Source organism: Equus quagga, chromosome 10, assembly GCF_021613505.1.
Source record: "Equus quagga isolate Etosha38 chromosome 10, UCLA_HA_Equagga_1.0, whole genome shotgun sequence".
NCBI lineage: Eukaryota > Metazoa > Chordata > Mammalia > Perissodactyla > Equidae > Equus > Equus quagga.
The window spans coordinates 84,985,092-85,009,654 of NC_060276.1; the positions used below are offsets into that span (position 1 = coordinate 84,985,092).

The following is a 24,563-nucleotide window of genomic DNA, read 5'->3' on the forward strand; positions in this document are numbered from 1 at the left end:
CTGTAGTGTTAACATGGGATCGTGGAGGAAGAGACCAGTAAGTGGCCTAACAAACTTAGAGAACTTTTCTCAAAAGGGCATACGTTTCCCTTTTACAATTATTATTGTTTATTGTGGTAAAAACGCATAACAAAATTTACCATCTTAACCATTTTTAAGTGTACACTTCAGCAGTGTTAAGTACATTCACATTGTTGTGCAACCGACCTTCAGAACTTTTTCATCGCTCAAAGCTGAAACTCTATACCCATTAGACAGTAACTCCCCATTTTTCCCTCCCCTCGGTCTCTGGAAACCACCATTCTACTTTCTGTTTCTTGAATTTCACTACCATGGATACCTCATAAGTGGAATCATACAGTATTTGTCTTTTTGTGACTGACTTATTTCACGTAGCCTAATGTCCTCAAGGTCCATCCATGTTGTAGCATGTGTCAGAATTTCCTTCATTTTTAAGTCTGAATAATATTCCATTCTACGAATATGCCACATTTTGTTTCTCCATCCATCTACCTGTGGATACTTGGGTTGCTTCCACTTGTATTTCCCTTTGTCTTTCATTTTGGAATGTCTAATTTGGTTATAATTTTTACACTTAGACTGTCTTCTTACTCAGTGTTGTTCTTTTGACTTCTTGTAGGAAACATATCATTTGGTTTAAAATAATACCTTTTCTTAGTGGAAATGCACACTGGTACCTGTAGTGAATGTAATTTAATTTGTAATCTCCTTTTGTGCAATGTTCCTGTATAACTGCGCACTGTGACATGGTTCCTATTCATGAATCTCTTACCTTGTATTTTTCAAGTGTTAGTTGAAGCAGTTCTTAAAAGTGGAATTATTATATGCCCCTCCTCCCCTGCAGCTCAAAAACAAACAAAAAAGCTCTTCTCTCCAAGTTGAGACCTATAATTAAATCAATTCATATAAACTAGTTACAGCTGTTCCTTCCTCTAATGTCAACTATTAAGAGTACATCTTAGGGAAAGAATTCATGGGGAAAGAGCTGATCCCGTCCTAATAGCGGAGATGGAAAGGTCTTCTCAAGGTCTCTGATGCCCTCCAACGTTCTGGGCAGTAATGATCTTAAAGATACTAAGATTCCCCCCAACTTCACCATGACTCTTGGGGGTCCTCTAGATCAGAGCTATCCCATAGACCTTTCTGTGATGATAGAAATGTTCTATAATCTCCCCAGTCCATCATGGTAGCCAGTAGCCACATGTAGCTGTTGAGCACTTGAAATGTGGGGTAGTGCGACCGAGGAACTGAATTTTAAATTTTATTTTATGTTAAGTTATTTAAATTTAAATAGCCACCTGTGGCTAGTGGCTACTACATTGGGTAGCACAGCTCTAGACAGTTGTGCGGTTCTGAAAAATCTCGATGTCCCCAAAATGATTGACCTCTCTTACCCCCATATTTTATTACAAACACTAAGTAAATTGATATTGAAGACTTGACTGTTTGAAGGAGCCTGGTTTGGGAAAAGAATGTGGGATGTGGAGTTGCAGACAGAGGTTTAAGTTCTAGCTTTGTTAGTCACTGACCAGGTGGCCTGGGCACACTTTGTCTCCTCCTCGTCAGTTTCCTCATTTATGAAGCAGGAACAATGGTACCTATTTCCTAGGGCTATTGTGAAGATTAAATGAAATAAGGCATGTTAAGCATTGAGCATAGCATCTGCTAGTTATGTTGGTCTCTATGCACATCTGACTCAGGCAGAGAGTTCTCTGTTTTCCCCATGTTTTTTAAAAATATATACCAAGTCATCACTTAACTCAAGCATGTTTCTAAAGAACACTCAGAAAAGTAACTTTATTGTTTTAATACTATGATGTCTGTGACTGTCTCCAAATGTGTGTCTGTTTGAGAAATAGATCCTTCATAAGTCTAAGAAAGGTGTTTAGTCTCTCCAAAAATATATTAGTAACTATACTTGCCTATAACTTTATTACTAATTTCTTACTAGTACCACCAACAAGCATTAGGGGAGGTTAGTGTAACAGAAAGATTACTGATATTGTTTTCTGAGCTGTTAGTGCTATATCATTTAGTTGGATAGAAAGGCTTATTTTTCCAGATTATCTTCGTAATTGTTTACTTCACTTTAATGTGTCTGTGCTGTGGCAGAAAATAATGGAAGGCATTACCATGGTATACCGTTTTTATTTGGACTGTGAATATTGGCACAGTAAAGGTTTTATATAAATGAAAGTTCTAGAAAATTGAAAGTTTAGACTTATTAAATATCAGGACATTAACTTTCACTGCTTTTTAATGGAAATCTTTCTGAAGTGTAGAATGTCTTTGTAAATTAAAAGTGTTTTACCAACTTCCTAAAAATCTGTTTGAAAACTTGGACCATAAAAGTGATAAAAACTTAAGTGCAGAGTAAGACCAAGTAGACTTCTTGTGCCTGGTGCATCAAACAGGAGTTCTGGTATTGGGATATGTAGTGGTGTTGACTGATAGGGAAGAATAAGTGTCCTTGTCCCTGATGATACTATGCTTAGCTCAAGACACCAGTCTTTGGTCTTCCCGTTGAAGGGGACACCATATGTGGGAGGTGGGGTAGGCTGCTCTGTGACCAGGAGCCCTCTCCGTTCTGTGGTTATGTGTCATGGGTGCCATATGCCATCTTTGTGGACTGTTACTTTAGATGGAGCAGGGAAGAACATGTAAGTTTGCAGCCTGTGGTGCACTGTTAGGCAGCTACAGGAGAAAATGAGTGCTGTTCCTTCCTGTGAACCATCATGAAGTGATTCTTCTCGTGTTAATTCTGTCACTTTTGTATCCCTTGAGTCAATCAGACCTACTCACAGGTTTCAAAATCTGTGGCGTGTGTTGTCAGACAGTAATTCTCTAGTTGCGTCACCCAGGCTGGTCGGTCTTTCGCTTACCCTTTGAAACTCAGTTCAAATCAGCCACCTGCCTAGTTATTCTTTCCTTACTCCTTCGGCTACTTGCTCCCACAGCTCTCGAGTCAAGTCTATTCGTACATACTAATACTGGCCGCTTTGTATTGAGTGTTTGCAAGGGCTAAGTGCTCTTTAGTACACAGATGCAGTGTTCGAGCATAGTTAGTTGAATGAGCAAATTCAGGTTCTTGACTTTTCCTTCTTCCTATATCTGCTATTCTTTTATTTTTCCCGCCACTTTTAGATACCTGTGCCAGTGGTCTTCAGTCAGTTCATTGTCATTTCTCAGTTCATGTCCATTCGGAAACAGCTGTTGTGACCCTGCTCTCTGATTTCAAGGGTCCTGCTGTGGAAGGAGCAGTCTATTTACTCCCCACCTTTAGAAGCCACTCACCCAGCCTGTCACCAGCCCCTCATCATCTTCCGGTTGTCAGGACCAGTATTCCTCATCTTGGTCAGGCACAGGCCTGCTCAGGAGGGGCATGGCAGGGTTCCTGCCCTGCTTTATAAGGTGATAGGCAGGGAGAATGAGAAACTGAAATTCAGAGCAGCCAAATTCAGGCTGTGTTAATTGTTATTACTATTAATTATGCAAGCTAGCTTTTATTTTCATGGATAAATGAATTAACAGTACATTATTTTTTTTACTATATAGCTGTAGTATTTTAGGAAAACAGTGTTTAAAAGTCAGAAGTGCTTTCAAAAATCATGTGGCTCAAACCTTCACTTCGCTAAATCTTCGGACTTTGCTGTGTGCCAAGTTCTCATAGCCAGTTGGATGGCTTCTGTTTGTCCCTCCAGATTTACTCGTCACCCTTCTCTACCCTCCTCTCAGTGCCAGGAGGCTGACTTGTATGGAAGATTTCAAAGATTCCATTGCCTCTGGTTTCCCATTGGATTTGTCCACAGGGGAGCACCAGCGGGAGACTGTAAGGAGGGTGGAGATGGAGGGTCCCTGTGGGCTGACTGTGTCCCTTGATCGAAGGTCGCGGCTCCTGTTAGGCAACCCTCTGCACACAGCTCCTGGTTCTGGTTGTCACGCCTTCCGTGGGCCCTCTGAGCCTTGGCATGGTATAAAAGCTCCCTGTTTCCAGTGCAAGTACTGCCCTCTCCTTTGTGGTTTTCCTGTGCTCTGCCCACACTTCTATAAATAACCCTTTATTGAACACTCCTCAGATTGCTCAATTTGAGGGTGCCATCTGTTTCCTGCCAGGACCCTGACTGATAAAGTCCTGGTGCCCAGGTCTCCTGGGCTGCCAGCCCTGTGCTCTGTTCGTTGAGATTAGCCCCCACTAGTCTTGAGTCCCTGAGTGACTGAAGTGAACAGAGGCCTCCTGTGCCAACCCGCAGTGGACGTGTTGCATGAGTAACAGATAAAACTTCTCTTGGGTTCAACTTCTGAGATTTTAGGAATTTTGATACTGCAGCAGAAAGCAGCCCATCATACAGGGCCTGTTTTCTCATCTCTAAATTGGGGGAATGACAGTGCTACCCACCTAGAGTTTTATGAGGACTAAATGAGATTGTAAAATGATTAGCAATGCCTGCTTCATGTTGAGTCCTTAATAATTATTGTTGTTTTTATTATTGTTGTTAGTTTTTCTTCAACATTGGGTTAAAAACAAGACAATTCTTTTGTCATATAATGATAAACTACTAGAGTAAAGGTTATGTATGAATTAGGGTTCTTCAGAGAAACAGAACAAATAGGAGGGGTGTGTGTGTGTGTGGAGAGAGAGAGAGAGAGAGATTGATTGATTGATTGATTATAAGGAATTGGCGCCTGAGATCATAGCACTGAGCAGTCCCCAACTCTGTAGTCCAAAGGCTTGAGAACCAGGAAAGCCAGTGGCGTAGCTCCAGTTCAGGTCGAAAGGCGGGAGGAGACTGACTGCCAGCTCGAAGACAGGCAGGCCGAGAGGGAATTCTGCCTTCCTCTGCCCTTTTGTTCTGGTCAGGCCTCCAGTGGGTTGGATGAACCCACCCACGTTAGGGAGAGCAGTCTGCTTTACTCAGTCTGATTCAAGTGCTAATCTCATCCAGAACCTCACAGTTACGCCCAGAATAATGTCTAATGAAATATCTGGGTACCCCGTGGCCCAGTGAAGTTGACACATAAAAACATCACAGGTTCTTTTAAGGAGCCCCAAATCTTGTTCATGTAATAATCCAGAAAATAAGAACTTTTTTTTAACCTAATCCTGAAGATTTTTCCTGTTGTGTGACCTGATGAACTGTATTTAAGGGTGGAGGAAAGCGGTTGATTTTGTGTCATGAAGATGACATGTCCTTTAGGAACCATAGCTGCTGGCAGTGCCCCCGTTGATGTCTGGTTAGTGTCTGAATGCACAGAGTAGTAATTTTAGGGCCTAAATTTGTGATTATCTGGAGCAGCCTCATGATATAGTTGACATTTTTCAAATCCAAATTATTTTTTGCTTATTCTCAATAAATGAATTAAACTTTTTGAAAAGGAAGGCATAATGAGAGCAGTGTAGTTTTGCAATCTCCCTTAATCGCTAACAGAAACAGAGAAAGCAGGACAGCAAAAGAAAAAGACACAGAGACACAACTAGCCGATAGAGCAGCCCCGTGAATGCCCACATATCGACTGGCGGAGTCAAACCGGCAGCAGCACTGCGACTTTGGAGAGGAACAGCAGCCGGGCGGGAGGAAGCGGAGCGGGGAAGAGGCGGCTGCTCATCACTTTGACTGTCAGGGAGCCCAGAAACTTCCCACAAGTGTTCACACTCAAAAGGAGGGGTCCCCACTGGCAGTAAAGAACTTTGTTGGCACCTCAGATAACAACAGTTAAAACTTGGGAGCGGGGGCTTTATGGGCTTCAATTTATGGGTGAGGGCCAGGAGACTGGAGGGGGTGTGAGGCTGCTGGAGTGAGCGGGGCCCTCAGGGCTCTCAGAAAATACTCAGCAAAGATCTCTCTAGAAGGACAGAGCCGCTCTCTAAAAATGAACTGCTAGGACCACAGACCCTGAATGATGGGGCATTAAAGGAGAAAGATAACTCAGATACACGTGGAGGAGGAGACCAAAGGAAGTGGATCTCAGAGAGTACTGGGGAGGTGGCTATACCCAGAGGCCGTATTTTTAATACTTCAATGTAAAACCAGAAGGGGGAGCCCTAGACCCACGAAACTGGGATAGCTGTTCTGGGCCTTCTCCCCACTACCCACCTCACTTAATGTGAGCAGCAGAAATGGATTGACGTTGAGCTTCATGCAAACATATTGTAAGGAAAAATGAGGGTAACCCCTATGAATAGTAAAGTTACAAATAGTAAAGTCATATCAGAAAAATAGGGTCCCAATGAAACTTTATTACTGTTCCAGCAGAAGCTAAAGGAAATTAAGAAAATGATAGAAGTTATGAAAGAACTGTATAATCAGGATTGGAAAATTCAGAAATGAGAGGACCAAACAACAGGCATTATGAAAAGAGAGCCAACAGAAAGGAATGGAGGGGGAACCCATGGAGTAAGAGAGGTATAAAATATTTTTTAAAATAAATTTTAAAAATGGGCAAAACCAAATGATAGTGTCAGGGAATATGCATTGGATGATCAAACTATAAGGAACTGCAAAGAAATGATTACTATAAAATGACGTTAGTGGTTACTTTTGAGTGAAGGAAGGGGTTTAAGATTGGGATGGAACATATGAAGGGACTTCCAGGGGGGCTGGCAAAGTTCCATTTCTTGAAATGGATGATGGTTACAAGAGTGGTTGGCTCATAATAACTCACTAAGCTAAGTATTTGTTTGGTTTGGTTTTCTATTTGTATCAGTTAGTAATGCCTAATACTAGGTTAACCAAATAGCTGTTTATCTTGACTAATGGTCCTGAGCAGGTGTCCAGGCACTCGGTTTTTCTAGTGCACAACCCTGGGGTTTCAGACGCGCGTTAGTTGCCCCATGGAGGCAAGATGACTGCACTGTGTCCAGCCTCTCCGCCTCTTCCAAGCAAGAAGAGCTGGCACTCACTGCAAGGGAAGCTGGGGAAGTGGGTTTTTAGTTTTTAAAGTCCTTATGGTGGAAATTAACAGAGTAGAAGGCGATTCGGTGTGAGTGTTGAGAGAGAACCCTGCCTGCATGTGTGTATCGAGAGCCGCAGTTCTTAACTAGGTGTGATTTTGCCCCCCAGGAGACATTTGGCAACGTCTGTAGACATTTTTCTTGTCTTGGGGGCCAGTGTGCAGTGCTACTGGTATCTTGTGGGTAGAGGCCAGGAATGCTGCTATAGCCCTAAAGTGTGCAGGACAGCCCACCACAATAAAGAATGATCTGGCCCAAAATGTCAGTAGAACTGAAATTGAGAAACTCCAAAACCCTTTCAGTGGGTCCATAAGGTCAAAACTGATTTAATAATGATAGTAATACATTATTTGTCTCTTTCACTTTCATTCTTTCACAAGTGTACGGTGGAGTGGAGTTTTCCAGAGGCTGCGTAACATGTGATATTGACTGTTGATTGAATGCAGAAACGAATATGAGAACCATCTGTCTTCCAGTAATCCAGATGTTAAAAAGATTTGAAAAAATGTAAAACCAATGGCTCTCCACTCACTAATTTTTTTGTTCTGGAAAATGTAGTCATTTTTCACGAAAAATATGTTAATGTATAATGGGTATATTAGTAATTATAAATGAATAAATATTTAATTTTTTTCTGTTTTATTTAATACAGTAAATATTGATAGCTATAGCCCACAAAACTAAAGTTCTTTGGGGGCGTCAGTAATTTTTAAGAGTGTAGAGGAGTCCTGAGACCAAAAGTTTAAGAACTGCTGATCTAGAGAATGGCTGATTTTCGAATGCCTAGGAAATGTGAAGACTACAAGAAGTATAATTATGTAGTCTGTCATAAATGAAGACCTTCCTTTTTTCTCAAGCCTTCATTAAAGCCTTCTCTGTGCCTAGACCCTATGCTGGGTTCTGGGAGCACACTGGTCAACAAAATAGGGTGTCTGCCTTCAAAGAGATTTCAACTCACCGATGGAGCCAAATCACATGAATGTGGTTATTTTTTTAAGTTCTGTAGTAGAGATATTTTCAAAGTGTGTTGGGATTACAGTGGGAAGCGCAGTGTTTCGGGGCAGCGTTATTAGATCAAGCATCATATCACACCTCATTCCCATTGGGAAGATTGCCACTTTCCTTTCTGCCGTACACAGACAACCCGTCTTTGACTCCCTGTCTCCCAAACCACCCTATCCCGCCAAAGATAGGATTGGCCTCTATAAATTTGTCATCAGTGGCTTAAAGTTAGAAACTGAAACTAATTTGATATGTTTTTGGCCCACTTTTTAGTGACTGTACTGGCGATATTTAATGAATTGCATGCAGATGTGGACCTTTATGCACTTCTGTTTGGAGAAAGCGTCCTGAATGATGCTGTTGCCATTGTCCTCTCCTCGTAAGTAACAATATTTCTCCCCGGGAAGAGAGACTCTGGCTTCCTGAATGCTCTGGGCTAGATTCAGAGGCCTGTCTTAAAAGTGTTAAGTATTGAATCGGGTGTTTTTCTAAATGATGTTTATCAACTTTGTTGGTAAAGTTATGCTGCTTTGTCCAGTTGGCGGCAATCTGAATGCTGATATCAGATTCAGAGTAAATTACATGAATACACCATGGAGAGTGCTCGGCAGACTGTAGATACCTGTGGTTGTCGATATTTTTAGGTACCATGGTGTAAAACAGCACAGTCCTTTTTAACTCTCTCTTCTTTTTAAACTCCAGGTCTATTGTTGCCTACCAGCCAGCGGGGCTGAACACTCACGCCTTTGATGCTGCGGCCTTTTTCAAGTCCGTTGGCATCTTTCTAGGTATATTTAGTGGCTCTTTTACCATGGGAGCTGTGACTGGTGTTGTAACTGCTCTAATATCCTTTTTGCAGTTTCTGCCCCTGCCTGGGTATAATTATGTGGCATGAGACTTATAAAGAGAAAGTTCTCAGTTCTTCCTTTCAGGTCAGAATCTTGAAGAGGTTGTTCCACTGGGGTCTGGAGGCTCCTGAAGTGTGTCCCTTTGGTGAAAGATGGCAGTCGAGTACCTAGCTAAGGGTCTGAGAAAATGTTTGGGAGTGTAACTCTAGGCTTAGCCCTGTCTCACCTTTGTGTTTTCTCTCCTCCTATGAACCAGTTGGAGACAGGAGCTCTGGGAAAGCATCAGTTTTAGGGGAGTGAAAAGAGCTGAAAAGCCAGGAGGAGGCTGGGAATCAGGGACCACCTCACGGGAGGCCGGGAGGAAGCAGGCTGAGAAGTACTTTAGCCTCAAGCTCGCGGCTACTGTCTGCTGGGCTAACGTGGCCCTAACTAGCCGGGGGCTGTCAGTGGGAATACTGTAAGGTGGTCTTCCTTAAGCAAAGGACTGTGCACAATATTTAGTCAAAAACCAACCAAGCAACCAACAAACATAAAAGCGAAGTGTGGAATGAGCAGGCAACCCCTCCACAGGTGTGCTGAGCCATTCATCCTCTCTTCGTGGGCATTTGGATCACTACTGTCCAATACAAATGTAGTGGGAGCCACAAATGTGAGTCACATCATTTCAGCCTGCAGTCACTACACAAATTGTTAACAAAACTTATACAAATTATTACTGAGATTTTGTGCATTCAATTTGTGTACTAAATCTTTGAGATATGGTGTGTATTTTGCTCTTAGAGTACATCTCAATTCAGACTATCCACACTTTAAGTGTTCAGTAGCCACCCGTGACTGGCGGCTATCATACTGGACAGCGCAGATTTAGATGGCTTTCTTCACAGAAGCCCTTTTGATGCCCTGGGGACTCATATTGCTCAGTGAAACCACTCCTGAGATGGTTCCAGGCTGGCCCACCATGGAATGGCAGTGTTAGGAGGGGAATCTCTGGTCCCAAAAGGTGACACCAGCACCTGGTAGTTGCCCCAAGAGTTGTGCATTTCTTTCTTTCTTTCTCATGCATTCATTAGGCACCTGCTGTGGACTCAGGCTCTAATGACCCATAGATGTCCGAGTGTCACCACTTTGTCTTCCCAGGCCTGCCTGAGGCACTCCCGGCGCTTCCAAAATTACCCTGCCAGTCACACCTCAGGCCAACACTGTGCCCCTCAGAACTGTGGACATTGTAAGGAGCACAGAAAACCCATTTCCAGTTTCTTTAGAAAACTTAAATTTTTTTAAACAGCTTTATTGAAATAAAACTCGCGTACTAGACAGTTCACCCATTTGAAGTGTACGATTCAGTGGTTTTTGGTGTATTACATTACTAATTTTTTTAAATTGCGGTAAAATATATATAACATGAAATTTGCCATTTTAGCCATTTTTAAGTATACAATTCAGTGGCATTAAGTACAACCACAATGTTGTTTAACCATCCCCACTATCTGTTTCCAGAACTTTTTCATCATCCTAAACAGAAACTGTGTACCCATTAAACAAGATCGCCTCTTTCCTCCTTCTCCCAGCCCTTGGTAACCTCTGCTCTACTAGAAAGCTTAATTTTTGTTACTTTAAATCCAAGCAGAAGCTTTGGGGCCCCAGAAGAAGAGTTGAAGGGAGAGGCTAGCCCCTAGGGAGGGGGTCCTGGGCCAGTAGAGTGTGGTTCTTGGTGACCCTGCTACTTGCTCCTGGAGACGAGTTCCTTGACAGGGGCCGACGTGACCAAGTTTACCAAGCTGCATTGCTTCCCCCTGCTGGAGACGGCACTCTTCTTCTTGATGTCCTGGAGCACGTTCCTTTTGGCAGAGGCCTGTGGGTTTACAGGTGGGTTTTCTCTACCCTTGGGCCACCCTTCTCCCCACAGTAGCGGGGTCTGTGGGAGCTGGAGGGGAGGGAAGAATTCTTAAATAGCAGCTGCATGGAGTTGATTAACTGCTCACTGAGTGTCCATATGGAGGATTGCTGAGCAAGGCTGGTGTTCTGCCTTATGGATAATTTAGTCTCCCAAAGCTACGTATTTTTAAAGGATAAAATTTATTGTTTCAAACTCAGTTATGTCTTTGAGTACTTATTCTAACTAGAAGTAGATGTTTAGCTGCAAAGCTTACTGAATATATTAACATTATTTGTAGCCTTCTCTAGATTGCTTTGTAATTTTACAAATAGTAGCAATAACAAGCAAAATATGTGTCCTTTTAAGGATAATTTTGCATCTAGTCAGATGAGTGTGAACACAGTTTTTCCTTGTTTTGTCTCTGGTCTGTTTAATCATTGTTTTTCAATACTTTGTTTTTATGGTGCCAGTTTTATATATTAGTGTGAGTGATCATGTGGTTTTAGTTCCTCACATTCTCTTATTAGAAAAAAAAATCACTGAATTTTTCCATTAGAAAACTCAAGTACAATTGCTATACATAAATCCAGGTAGCTAGGAAGTCTTTTTATCGTGTTTTCAAAATACTGCAACATCTTTATATGCAGCGTTATAAAATGTCTCACTTCCTTAAAACTTGGCAATTATCTGTAAATGTGTAGGCAGAGTCCCAGGTGTGTCAATTGTTTTGCACAACAAAATGGTTACCATCAACCAGAAATCTGGATCATCAGGGCTTGCATAAATGATATAGTACTCTGGATCCATTTTGTCTGAAGCCCTAGACCATGCAAAAATACAAAGCATTGGTCTGCAGTTAAATTCATTCATTCTAAGATCAGAGAGGAATATGACAAAAGTGTCTGATCGGCGCTCACGGTCTCTTTGAGGGAATGAATGCTAAATGCCAAATACATGATAAATTCAGTAGGAATTTAGAGGAAGGGAGAGAATGCCCTTAAAGCTGGAGCATGGCGGAAGTCAGGGGCCTTGGCTCTGAAGGAAGGCAGGATTGGGAGAAAGAAAGGTTGATATGAGTGGTGAGGGCAGGGGGAGCTTTCAATACAGTAGTCCCCCCTTATTTGTGGTTTTACTTTCCACGGCTTCAGTTACCTGCAGTCAAGTGAAATATGGTCTGAAAATATTAAATGGAAAATTCCAGGAATAATTCATAAGCTTTAAATTGCACGCCGTTCTGAGTAGCGTGATGAAATCTCACACCGTCTGTTCCATCCCGCCCGGGACGTGAATCATCCCTTTGTCCAGCATATCCATGCTGTGCTATATAGGAAAAAGCATAGTATCTACAGGGTTTGGTACTATCCATGGTTTCAGGCATCCACTGGGCTCTTGGAATGCATCCCCGGCGGATAAAGGGGGGATTGCTGTAATAGGAAACTTTCAGAAATATTCAGGAAGTTACATATGCCGGGCTTGCCTACCTTAACTTTTTGTTTCAGCAAGGATTTTTCCTACTTCTTTTTTTCCATTGATTTTTTTTTTAACTCTCTCACCAGGCGTTGTAGCTGTGCTTTTCTGTGGAATCACACAAGCTCATTACACGTACAACAATCTGTCGGTGGAATCAAGAAGTCGAACAAAGCAGGTGAGAGTGAGCCCTGGGTCCTTAGGAGTTACCTGCGAACGCAAGGGAGGGGACCCGCAGGGTTTACAGAGGCTTCCTTTTCCCTTTCTGTGCAGCTCTTTGAGGTGTTACACTTCCTGGCAGAGAACTTCATCTTCTCCTACATGGGCCTGGCGCTATTTACCTTCCAGAAGCACGTTTTCAGCCCCGTTTTCATCATTGGAGCTTTTGTATCCTTTTTTGGTTCCACCGTTTTCTACGTGGAGAGGCGACCACCGCTGGGGAAGCTATAATAATTTCTGTCTGGGAGGGTGACTGAGCCAGCGCTAGTTCATGGTATTTTTATGATGAGAAAAAGAAGGCTTAAGTGGTTCATAAAGCGAAATGTATTTGATTTAAAGATGGTGATTCTGAGATTGTCCTTTCTGCATTTTCTGTGTAAGGTGGCCTTTCCGTTGTGCTGGTGCTTGGCAGGTGGTAGTTTGTTTTGTAAAGCGCCCTTCTTAGCAGATCTAAAAGTCAGCAACCGTGTCAGTCCCCCAGATTATTTTTATTTCATTGCCTTGTGAATTGCAATCCAGGAGGTTCCCCGTCTGGAAGACCTGAAGGTTCTGTTCCTCCTGCTTGTGACTGCACACCCGGTGCAGGCAGCCCTTCCTTCCGCTGCCCAGGGGAACCTGCAGGCCATGAGCGCGCCTGGCCCGAGCTCTCCTGCTTTTACAGATCACCGTGGAAGAGACTCTTGTTTTTCAAAAAAAAAAAAAAAAAAAAAAAAAAGAGAGGAAAAGATAAAATGGAAAAGTACTTGGTTCTTTGATGTAGTCCTGTTGTGAGCACAGAGTTTGGGAAAGAGAGTTTTGGGGGTTGGCGTCTGTCAGGTGAGGAGGGTTATGAATGCCCAGCCATGGATCGACAGCCGACAGCTGAGGGTTTTGCTCGCTTGGCCTCAGATCCTATTGTTTTTGTTTAAAGTGAACTTTTCTGGGGCTTGGAACAGTAGCAGTCCAGCTCAGCCTGGATTTCAGAATATTGAGCAGGCCTCCCCTATGGCTGGGCATTCACTTTTGCCTTTTGTAAGGCCTCATGGGTATCCTTAGATCTTGGGATGCTGGTAAAAGAAGGAGCGTTTTTGTCTTCTGGGCTTTTCATTTATTGTGCAGGAATAACTGATACTCACTAAGCAGCTATATAGCAATAGTGGCCTAATGCCATGCCAGAAGCCTTCCACTCAGGGTGTTATGTGCTTCAGCTGGGGCTCATTTCTTGGATTTACATGCTCAATGGACGGACAGCTAAAAATCAGAGGAGTCAGTGTTTTTGTTCTTGATTAAGAAAGACCTTGCATGTCGTTCGATTTGTATTCCCAGCACGGCATCCTGTGAGAGAGAGTGAAAGCGCAGACCTTGTTTACAGTTGAGGCCTCATGGAGGGCGGGCTGGGTCCTCTGAATCCTGAAGGCCGGTGACCACTTGAGGACTTTTGCATGGCTTCTGGGATAGAATGTGCTTTATAAGCACTACCTGTTTCCTTCTGTTAAGAACAAAGCAAAATCAAACCAAAGAAAAAGATAAAAGAAGAAGGAGAGTCGGTTCTTAACCCCGGAGAAGGCAGAAGATAGTTCCGCCCTCGCTTCTGTCTGAAACAGCTGCAGCTCTGGCAGCTGGTGCTTTGCCGAAACGGAAACTCCCTGTTCCTCTGGCTTGCACAGTGGTTTCCTTCTGTGACCAGTGCAGTGTGCATCTCTCTGCTGGGCTCTGTTCTAAACTCGGCAAATGATGAATGACCGGCTTCCCTGAATTCTTTGGTTTCCACAGTGGAGTTCCTCTTCCACACTCCTCCTTTTCCATTTCTTACATCTCCAAAAGACACTCCAGCCACTTAGGTAGAGAAATCGCCCCAGGTCAATTCTTGCAAGGACTATGAATGTGTTAGGATTACTTTCAGTTTCCCCACATCTTATTTGTAGGATCTTCTGGTCATTGGAGCCCCTCATGTTTACTTCACCCTGAAGCTTGCGTGCGAGCTCTTACCCGGCAAACTTTCTCTTTATAGTTTGACTCAGGGGTTAGTAATTTTTTCTGCTTGTGATTTTTCTCCCAATAGAGCCCAACACACTGTTTGCTTCTCTCAACTCCCCACCCCTGCCCTTCACTTGTTTCTGGACTCGTTTTTAGATAGATCGGAGACTTGGTCCATACCAGTTTAATTAAGTCAGGAAGTTACAAGAGGGTGTTTAACAGGCAGGAAAGTATCTCTATGAGCCAGAAGGTTGGGAAAGTTGGCCAGTTGAATCCCACTTGTTGTTGAGACTTGTTCAGAGGGAAACTAGACAGCCTGGCTTCTTTGTGCAACTCTCCTGATCATAACGAGGCGTTACGGCATTCCTGAAATCCTCTGCTCAATCAGAGGTTGTGTGAAAGTGCCATTCTGGAAACTGTTCGGCCCTTAACCTCCACCTGGTGGTCAGGTTGCCATCTTCCTGGGCAGAGCTGCACATATCTACCCGCTCTCCTTCTTCCTCAACTTGGGCAGAAGGCATAAGATTGGCTGGAATTTTCAACACATGATGATGTTTTCAGGTAAAAAAAAATTAATGTAAAGAAAACAGTTTTATTCAGCAGTTGTTTTTAGTGCCTTTGAGTTGATTCTGATTCCTAGTGACCCTGCGTACACCAGATGCCAGGCCTTTTTGTGCCATCCTCTCACCTTTTAGTGCTCTATCATCAGACAGTGGTCCGCTGCTGTTCATAGGGTTTTCATGGCCAGTTTTTCAGAAGTGCGTGGCCAGGCCCTTCTTCCTAGTCTGTCTTAGTCTGGAAGCTCCACTGAAACCTGTCCACCACAGGTGACCCTGCTGGCATTTGAAATACTGGTGGCACAGCTTTCAGCGTCGCAGCAACACGCAGCCACCACAGTATGACAGCCGACACATGGGTGGTGAGGTTCCCTGACCGGGAAATGAACCTGGGCTGCGGTGGTGAGAGTGCTGAATCTTAACCACTGGACCACCAGGGCTGGCTTTATTCACCAGGCAGTGTTAGTATGATTAAAATATAATCAGTAAGGCTCATAAAAAGACAAATTCAAGTTTCTGGTTCTTTTGTATCCCCTGCAGTGCTGAATAGACAGATGTACACGTTAAATCGGGTTAGTATTGATTTTGCAAACCATGCTACCAAATGTGAACATTCTCCCCTAAAGTATTTGCATCTTTATTTTCTCTCTACCAGCCAAGGGACCTGGAGATATATACGTATTTAAAGTGCTTGATTGTTTCCTAGTAGATGTTCATAACTGTTAATCTTTCAGAAGGGCTCCAGGCCTAAAATTAGAAGGAAAAATAGGTCTTTAATGAGAAAAAATATGGGCCAAGTCACTCAACACCTCTTAGCTGCAGTGTCCTCTCTTGTAAAATAATGAAATTGAGCTAATTAGTTGAGGTCCCTCCTAGCTCTAACTTTGATGGAGCAAAAGAAATAAATATACTCATATAAGCAGAATGAACCGCCCACGAGAAGACTACAGCTGTGATCGTTTTGCTTGATTTACACTGTCTCCCAGATGCCCCCTTCTCCACTATAAAGCTGAGAAGTGTGGAGAAGCCACTGAGGGGACAAAGGACAACAAATAAATATGTGGAGGTAAAGAAACGAAAAAGCAATTGGCATGAGTAGATGGTGCAGTGAGAGTGGTAAGCGTCAGATGAGACCCAAGTTCCAGCCTTTCTGCAGAGCAGAGGAGGATATGTTGAGACAAAAGGCCACTGGGACCCTTAAAGTTCCCTCTGTCCTGTATGGGGGAGGAGGGACTGTACAAGAGGCAGAGGAGCAGCTCTTGACTGTCATGCAGTCATTCTTGGGGGCCTCAGAGAGTCACACTGAAATCACACCAACAGGCACGGCTCAGCAGAGCAGTCACTTGGTCTAGTACCCACTCACATCTGCACGTAAATATACAGCCTGCCATAATGATCTGCTTTCACTCTGACAAGCGTTTGTTGAGCATCCTCTTGTTAGAAGCCACAGTTCTAGGTTGTGCAGGATACAGAGCCCAGCTTCCTTCAAGGAGCTCACAGTCCACTGGAGGGAGACAGGTGTACAAAGAGCTAACTTTTTCCAAAGAGAGGGTGGTGAATTGCACAAAAGAGGTATGGAATAAATGTGGAGAAGAGGAGGGCCCAGGGCCATCTTCACAAAGCGGGTAACCTTCGAACTGGGCTTGGAAGAAATGGAGTTTAGGAGGCAGCAGGTTGGAAAGCTAAGGAAGCATTGCCATGTGTGGCTTGTTAGGAAAGGGTAGAGTCTAGTTCAAATGTAAGGAACATGGAAGAATGCAAAAAGAGGGTGTGCCTGGAAAGGAAGATCACATGCAAACTGGTGCGAACCTTTAGGTTGCATAGGAATCACCTGTTGGGCTGGTCAAAGCAGGTTGCTGGGCCCCATGGCCAGAGTGTGATTCTGAGGGTATGGGGTGGGCCCTGTGAATTTACGCTTCTAATGTGTTCTCTGCTGCTGCTGGTTTGAGAACCACCGCTGGAGTCTAGGCCGTGGAGAAGCTCCAGTGCTGTGCCAAAGAGTTTGGGCTTTACTCAGGAGCAGCTGGGGAACATTGGAGGTTTCTGAGGAGGGCAGTGTCAAGATCCCCCTTAATATTAGGAAAATGCTGGTGGAAAAGAGAAAGATGAATTGGAGATAACTCGGTCACCTAGATAAACTTAAAATATGTTTGTTATCTTCTGTACTAAAAGACTGAAAAGTACACAGTGCTGTTTAAAGATGTCTTCTAGAAAAATTATTTCTTGCTGGGAGAAATCCAGCTATGAAAAGGAACTCACACTTCAAGGCTATGAAATACCAGAGGTTTCGCTCTCATATTGCTTACAATGTTTACCTAATAAAGAAAAATGTAACACACGTTGTCTCTCTCTGACCCCCAAGTTTTCTTCTTTGAGACAACATCCCTTTAAAGGTTTAAATATTGGTCGATGACATAGTTAGCTGTAGGGTGATCTAGATATATATAAATATTTCACTAGGACAAGTTAATAGGAAATATTAACTTTGCTTTTTGTATAACTTATTGAGTCACTCTTTAGTGAATTATAGTAAAATTCTCAGATTAATGAGATTTTGAAATTATCGAGAGTGGTGGGAAAATGTGCAAACAGATATAGTGGGTATAACTTCATTCTCTCATATAATATACATACAGTCATGTCCTTGATGAATAGGAATTTATACTAGATATCTATTAAAGACCATGGATTCAGTCTTTACTATAGAATAAATTATGAGTATGAGGAAGGAACAAAAGGACTTAGAACGATAAACTCTAAAACATTCAAATGATGGTACTTAATCTTAATACCCATTAATGTAGATCAGGGTCAGCAAACCATGGCCCCGGGGCCAAATCTGGCTGCTGCCTGTTTTCATGTACCTCGAGGGTTAAGAATGGCTTTTACAGATGAATATTTACAATCCGTTTCACGATCATGGACACTAACTTTGAAACCCAGTTAAGTGAAATATGCCCCCCAAAAGAATTCCATTCTTTTCTTTGGTAGACCTGTATTACAACAAATTATACCCAGTTATTATATTCTCGGTTTTTGTTAATAAGATTTTGTGGAAATTTGTTTTCTCTCTTTTATATAAGTACCTACATAATATCCTTGATTCTTCCTCTTGGCCCACAAAGCCTAAAATATTTAATATCTGGGCCTTTACCGAAAAAATTGTCAACCACTGACATAGATCAGGTTATAACGTTACTTCTCTGCATGGCTTTGCTAAGGAAATGATGAACTGTTTTGTGGTTCATGGTACGCGGCCACAGATCTGCATTTGACATACTGATCCCTAGCTTGTTTCTGAAGTTAATAATGACTAAGCCATGCTTGGGTGGTGCTTGGATCACAGACTTAGAGAGCTTAGATTATTATTTCTTATTTATCTTTCTTTGTACTTCATGTGACTAGCAGGAGAATTATTTCAGTAATAAAAGAGTGTTGTTATTCTAAAGTGTGCTGTACAAAGTAGTGCAGTTTTTCTTATTGCATTTGGGCATTTTGGAAAAGAAAACTTCAAATAGGAGAAAATCATATTCCTTTGAGGTTCTTCTTTCTGAATAAAATTCAACTTGACTCCCAAAGCACAAGTGGATACAGTTTATTAGCTCGGGTGGCAGCAGTGGATTTGAGGACACACTGTCGTTGTCCTTATAACCAGGAGATCTTGCTCTTTGGTCCCTGTAGGCCTCAGGGGAGCGATGGCATTTGCGCTGGCCATCCGAGACACGGCATCCTACGCTCGCCAGATGATGTTCACGACCACTCTCCTCATTGTCTTCTTCACCGTCTGGATCATTGGTGGAGGCACAACGCCCATGTTGTCATGGCTTAATATAAGGTTGGTTTGAAACCAAGGCCAGTTTTGTGTCTAACTATGTCACGATGCCCATGCAGGGTGTGATACAGCTTAGTGCATGGAAGGTTTTCATTTTGCTTTGGGGAGAGATTAAAAATAAAAAACGATAAGTAAAAATTCAGAGTATTGAATTTTCCAGGAGAAAAAAATGTTGTCATTAAAATTTTTGTATAAAAACAAGGAATTAGAAACACCTGGACCTTGCTAGCGCAGCGACATTAGGGCAAGATTTCAGAAAGTCTTAAAGCTGCAGGAGGGAGAGTAGACACAGCTGCTGGCGATGTCTGATAGTTCATATTCCTTCGAAATCAAACCTAAGGCCTTAAAAATAATCTCATTAACCAGAAATAAAAAGAGGCAATTAGAGTTTTGTTTTAAGAGGAAGCTGTATGCTGTGTCTCTTGTTGCTTGAGTGCACAAAAGAGGCGACATTTCCTGCATAACCCTCATTTGTTGCAGCCTCGTGGGCGTCCCCTGCCTGTGGTTTTGTAGCTATGTCAGGATGCAGGGGCAGTGACCTGAGTTTGAGTTTTTAAGAACATTTGAATTCCAAACTGTGCTTGTGAGCTCTAGTACCTTACAGTAACGAGGACACTGGGACAGGGGTCAAGAGACCCACAGGCCAACTCTGGCTCTGGTTTAAAGTAAGCCACTCATGTCTTTGGGCCTCGGTTTCCCTCAGTGTTAAATGAAAGGACACTGTCAGATTTCCTCTAGGTCCCTTCAGCTCGAAGTGTGCGCTCTGCATCATTGGTGCGAAGTGCTCTCGCCGCCTGCCTCAGTTTCAGATCTGCAGAGGGTGAATGTTGACCGAGAACAAGAAGACACTTGGGTAGTGCATAGATGTGAAGAAGAATTCTCTGAAAAGCCACAAGGTGGCAATGTTTTTTTCTTTGCTGGCTTTTAGTTTGTTCCCTTCTCTAGAAGATCGAATGCATGGGACTGACAGTGCAGAGCATGCCTATCTTGGAGGAGAGAAGAGGAACAAGGATCTCACAGTCATCCTTGGAGTCAGGGAGAAGACTGGAATTTGAGAATGGTCTCCTCCATCAGGGACTTCTTAGACTGGTGGCAGGCAGGGATTCCTGGGCTTGGCCACTGCCAGCTGCACCATTTCTGGGCTAGTGTGTCTCAGCCTTAGATCCGGGGGTGTCTGCAGAACCTAGGTGGGGCTTGTCAGTGACAGTCATATAATAGCTAACACTTGTGCTGCAGGCGTTGTTCGAGATGCCATGCGTATGTTAAGATAATCCTCCTAACATTCCTATAGAGCAGCTACTACTATTCATCTTTGTTTTGGAGCTGGAGAAACTGAGGCACAGAGCAATAACTTGCCCAAGGTCACAAAGCTTTAAGTGAACGAACTGGAATTTGAACCCAAGCAGTCTTGCCACAGAGTCTACACTCTGTACTGTGCTGTACCACCTGTAAGGCTTGCTGTATTAGGGACTGTTTTTATGTTGTAAAGTTTGGGACGATTAGAATTTCGGTTTCCTGGCATGAATCTCAAGAGTTGTAGTAAGGAAAATAATTCCTCTGTGGGAATAGAATCCTGAAGAAGAAAAATTACAGATTTTTGGCTTTAAACTCAAGGCATAAGATGGTACCATCTTTGTTCTGTGTAACAGAATAAGAGCAAGAAAGGAGGTTTGCCCTGCGCAGAGGTGAGAGTCTTTGCCTTCGGTGACCTCTGAGCTTACTGCCTGCTCCTGTTTGTCGGGTCACCCAGTAGGTGCCCTGGATGCTCAGAGCCTGGTTAAATCATGTTTGTCTTTCATCTTATTTTATAAATCCTTTTCTGTAACACCCCCCAACATATACAAGACCAAATAATTTTCCACTGAGAGTAGAAAGTTGACTTGTGACATTTTGCCCTTCTCATAACTTTTTTCCTCAAGTAGGCCGTTATTAAAGCAGTCCTACCCTGAGCCGAGAGCGTGGGCAGCTCTCTCCGAGGTGAACAAGCCGTATATGTACAAATATAATAATGGGATTGTTGTGAAAGTATTAATGTAATGCCTAGATAGCACTTCGAACATAGCAGCTAGTAAGATGATTGTGTATATAAAAGATCCAGTTTCTCTACGTCCTTGCCAGCATTTGGTGGGGTCACTATTTTCATTTCAGCTCTTCTAATAGGTGTGTGGGATAGCTCACTATGGTCTTAATTTGCGTTTCTCTCATGGCTAATGATGTTGAACATCTCTTCATTTGCTTGTTTGCCATTGGTCTATCTTCTTCGGTGAATATCTGTTCTTATCTTTTGTCCATTTTCTAATTGGATTTTTTATTGCGTTTTGAGAGTTCTTTATTCTAGATACTAGTCTTTTGTCAGATATATGGTTCACAAATATTTGCTTCTCTTCTGTAGCCAATCCTTTTAACAGAGTGTCATAGAGCAGAAGTTTTAATTTTGATGAAGTACAATTTGTCGTTTTTTCTTTTATGGATTGTACTTTGATGTCATGTCTAAGGACTCTTCATCAAGCCAAAGATTTTTTCTGTGTTATCTTCTAAAAGTTTTTTAGTTTTACACTTTACATTTATGTCTGTGATCCATTTTGAGTTAATTTTTATATAAGATGTGAGGTTTAGGTCAAGGTTTCATTTTATTTGCCTATGGCTATCCAGTTGTTCCAGCACAATTTGTTAAAAAGACTGTCCTTACTCTGTTGAATTACTTTGCTCCTTTGCCAAAAATCAGTTAGCTGTACGCATGTGGTTCTGTTTTTGTTCTGCTCAATTAATTTATGTGTCTATCCCTCCACCAGTACCACAGTGTCCTGATAACTAGAGTTATATAGAAAGCCTTAGCATGAGGTAGAGCGGTCCTCCCACTTTATTCTTCTTTTTCAAAATTGTCGTAGCTGTTCTAGTCCTTTCCATATACATTTTAGAATAAGCTTGTCCATATCTTAAAAAAAAATCCTCCTGGGATTTTCATAGGAATTGTGTTACACCTGTATGTCAATTTGGGGAGAATTGACATCTTTACTCTGTTGAGTCTTCAAATTCATAGACATGGCGTATTTCTCCATTTATTTAGATCTTCTTTGATTTCTTTTATTAGTATTTTATAGTTTTCAGCACACGTCTCTACATGTTTTGTTAGATTTACATCTAAGTATTTCTTCTTTTTTGAGCAATTTTAAATGTTATTCCATCTTCAATCTCAGTTTCCGTGTGTTCATTGCTAGGATATAGAAGTACAATCAGATTTTGTATGTTGATCTTGTATACTGCGACCTTGCTGAACTCACTTATTAGTTCTAGGAGGGTTTGGTTTTGTTTTTTGTAGACTCTTTGGGATTTTCTACATAGACCATCATATCATTTGCAAGTAGAGACAGATTTACTTTTTCCTTTCCAACCAGTGTGACTTGTATTTCCTTCTTTTGACTTGTTGCTCTGGCTAGGACTTTCAGTACTATGTTGATTAAGAGTGATATGAGTGGACATCCTTGCCTTGTTCTCGATCTTAAGGGGAAAGCATTCAGTCTTTCACCAATAAGTATGATGTTAGCTGGAGGGTTTTTGTAGATATTCCTCATCAAGTGGGGGAAGTTCCTATCTATTGCTAGTTTTCTGAGAGTTTTTATCATCAACAGATGTTGAATTTTATCAAATGCTTTTTCTGTATCAATTGATATCATATGATTCTTCTTATTTAGCCTACTAAGATGGTGGACTACATTGATTAATTTTCAAATGTCGAACCAGCCTTGCTTCTCTAAAATAAACCCCACTTAGTTGTGGTGTATAAATTTTTTACGTATTGCTGAATTCTATTAGCTCATATTTTGTTAAGGATTTTTGTGTCTATGTTTTCTTTTTTCATGCTGACTTTGTCTGATTTGGTATCAGGGTAATGTCTGATCAAATTTTATGGAATTCTCCAGTGAAACCATCTGGTTCTGGAGACTTTCTCAGGAATTTTTAAATTATGAAGCCAATTTCTTTAATAGTTATAGGGCTATTAAGATTATCTATTTCGTATTGGGTGAGTTATGATAGTTTGTGAAATTGGTCCATTTCATCTAAGTTGTCACATTTATGTTGTTTGTAGCATTGCCTTATTATTCTTTTGCTGTCTGTGAGATCTATAGTGATATCCCCTGTTTCATTCCTGATATCGGTAATTTGTATTTTCTCCCTTTTTTTTTCTTTCCGTCTTGCTAGAGGTTTGTCAATTTTATTGATCTTTTCAAGGAACTACCTTTTTATTTCTTTGATTTTCTATATTGTTTTTCTGTTTTCAATTTCACTGATTTCTGCTCCTATCTTTATTATTTCCTTCTTTCTGTTCAACTCTACCCAGACAGCATAATGAAGTGAAGTGTGCCATTGGTGAAAAATACTTATGGTGTTAGTTCATCACATTTTTTCAGATGTGTATAAATAGTGATTATGTAAGTGTAGAAACTGACATTTACAGAGATTACAGCAAAAGAAATTCCCTCAGAAATAAGGTAATGAGACTGATTGGTTTTTCTGGGTTGTGGCTTGTGGTGGTATTTAACGGCCACGAATCATTTATGCGAACCAGGTTCTTATTCAAAATTGATTCAGAAACCCCCTGAAGTTCTGTGTGGTGTTTTGAGCCCTGTGACCTCAGTAAGATCAATACCTAGCTTCTCCAGGCTGCTGACAGGAGGCTCTGATGAGCTGTTAAGTGGCTGCTCAGAAGGCAGAAGCCCAGGGTGGGACTTGGCGTTCCACCATGAATAATTAGGAGTTAGCTGTGATTTCTAACCATGGCTAATTTCTAGTCTGTGTATAAAATAAGAATGAATATAACCACAAATCCAAAGCCAGGTCACTGCCTTCCAAAGTCCAACTTTTCTTTTTAAATTGGTATTTTGTGATTGATATTTTAAAACATAACGGCAAAATGCTTAAATTGTTTTCTGAAACAAACTACGTAATATTTTTCTTAGTCTCTTGAGCAAGTGTTGTTATTCACAAAGGACATAATTTTGGCAACTTAAAAAAATGATCGCAGGATCAGCAGGTGAGCCTCGTATGGACCCTGAGCCCATTTTGGTGGCACCGGTGGCTGTCCTCTTGGAGCCTCCAGCTTCAAGTGACATACATATGAAGTGATGGTGATGGCGGGGATTGGAATGGCACACACCGAGGCAGCCAAATGAACAGGTAGCCTTCATACTGCAGAGTACAGCAATACAATCACTCAAGGACAAATAAGGACATTCTGCTCAGTATAATCCTGTTAGACTAAGAATTCACGATAAAGCTCTTTGTAAGATAACTTAAGGAATAAAGGCAGGGAGAAACCCTGAGCTCTTTATGTAATAGCATTTGTAACTGGGTATTTTAAAAGAGTTTAGAGATGCTACCTTGTGAAGAGCTGGGGCTCTGGGTCTAACGGCCTCCGTTGCAATCTTGGTTCCACCATTTTCTACCTTTGTGACCTTGGGCAACTTATTTAACCTAACTCTCAGTTTCATCACCAATTAAATGGAGGTGACAATAGTGTGAGGATAAAATGCAATAATAAATAAATATGATGAAGAATTCTCTCATTAAATGTACGATATGGCACATGGTAAGCATTTAGTATATTTTGGCTATTATGTTATCATTACTAATTATAGCATTAGTACTGCTACTGTTACTATTATTATTACTAGTGAATCTTACAGTAATGGAATCCAGCTTGCTTTTCTGGAATTTGTTATAATTTTTTAATACTAGAGTAATGTCTCAAGTCTGGTTTGAGTCACATCCTGAACATGTGACTAATTAAAAGTACCACCTTAGGAAGCATCATGTTCTCACTTGCATATTTCAGGGG

At 41.8% G+C, this 24,563-nt stretch overlaps 1 protein-coding gene across 3 annotated transcripts in view; it reads left to right on the top strand.

Annotated features, from left to right (window-relative positions):
• The window catches only part of SLC9A7 (solute carrier family 9 member A7), a 153,687-nt gene that overhangs the window by 86,542 nt on the left and 42,582 nt on the right, over positions 1–24,563 (top strand). For all 3 annotated transcript variants that reach the window (XM_046673911.1, XM_046673912.1, XM_046673913.1), the window contains exons 6-12: positions 8,246–8,351; positions 8,675–8,816; positions 10,581–10,686; positions 12,253–12,341; positions 12,437–12,550; positions 14,788–14,899; positions 18,577–18,730. In XM_046673911.1, coding sequence (XP_046529867.1) covers positions 8,246–8,351; positions 8,675–8,816; positions 10,581–10,686; positions 12,253–12,341; positions 12,437–12,550; positions 14,788–14,899; positions 18,577–18,730 — 823 coding nt within the window. The remainder of the gene's footprint in view (positions 1–8,245; positions 8,352–8,674; positions 8,817–10,580; positions 10,687–12,252; positions 12,342–12,436; positions 12,551–14,787; positions 14,900–18,576; positions 18,731–24,563) is intronic.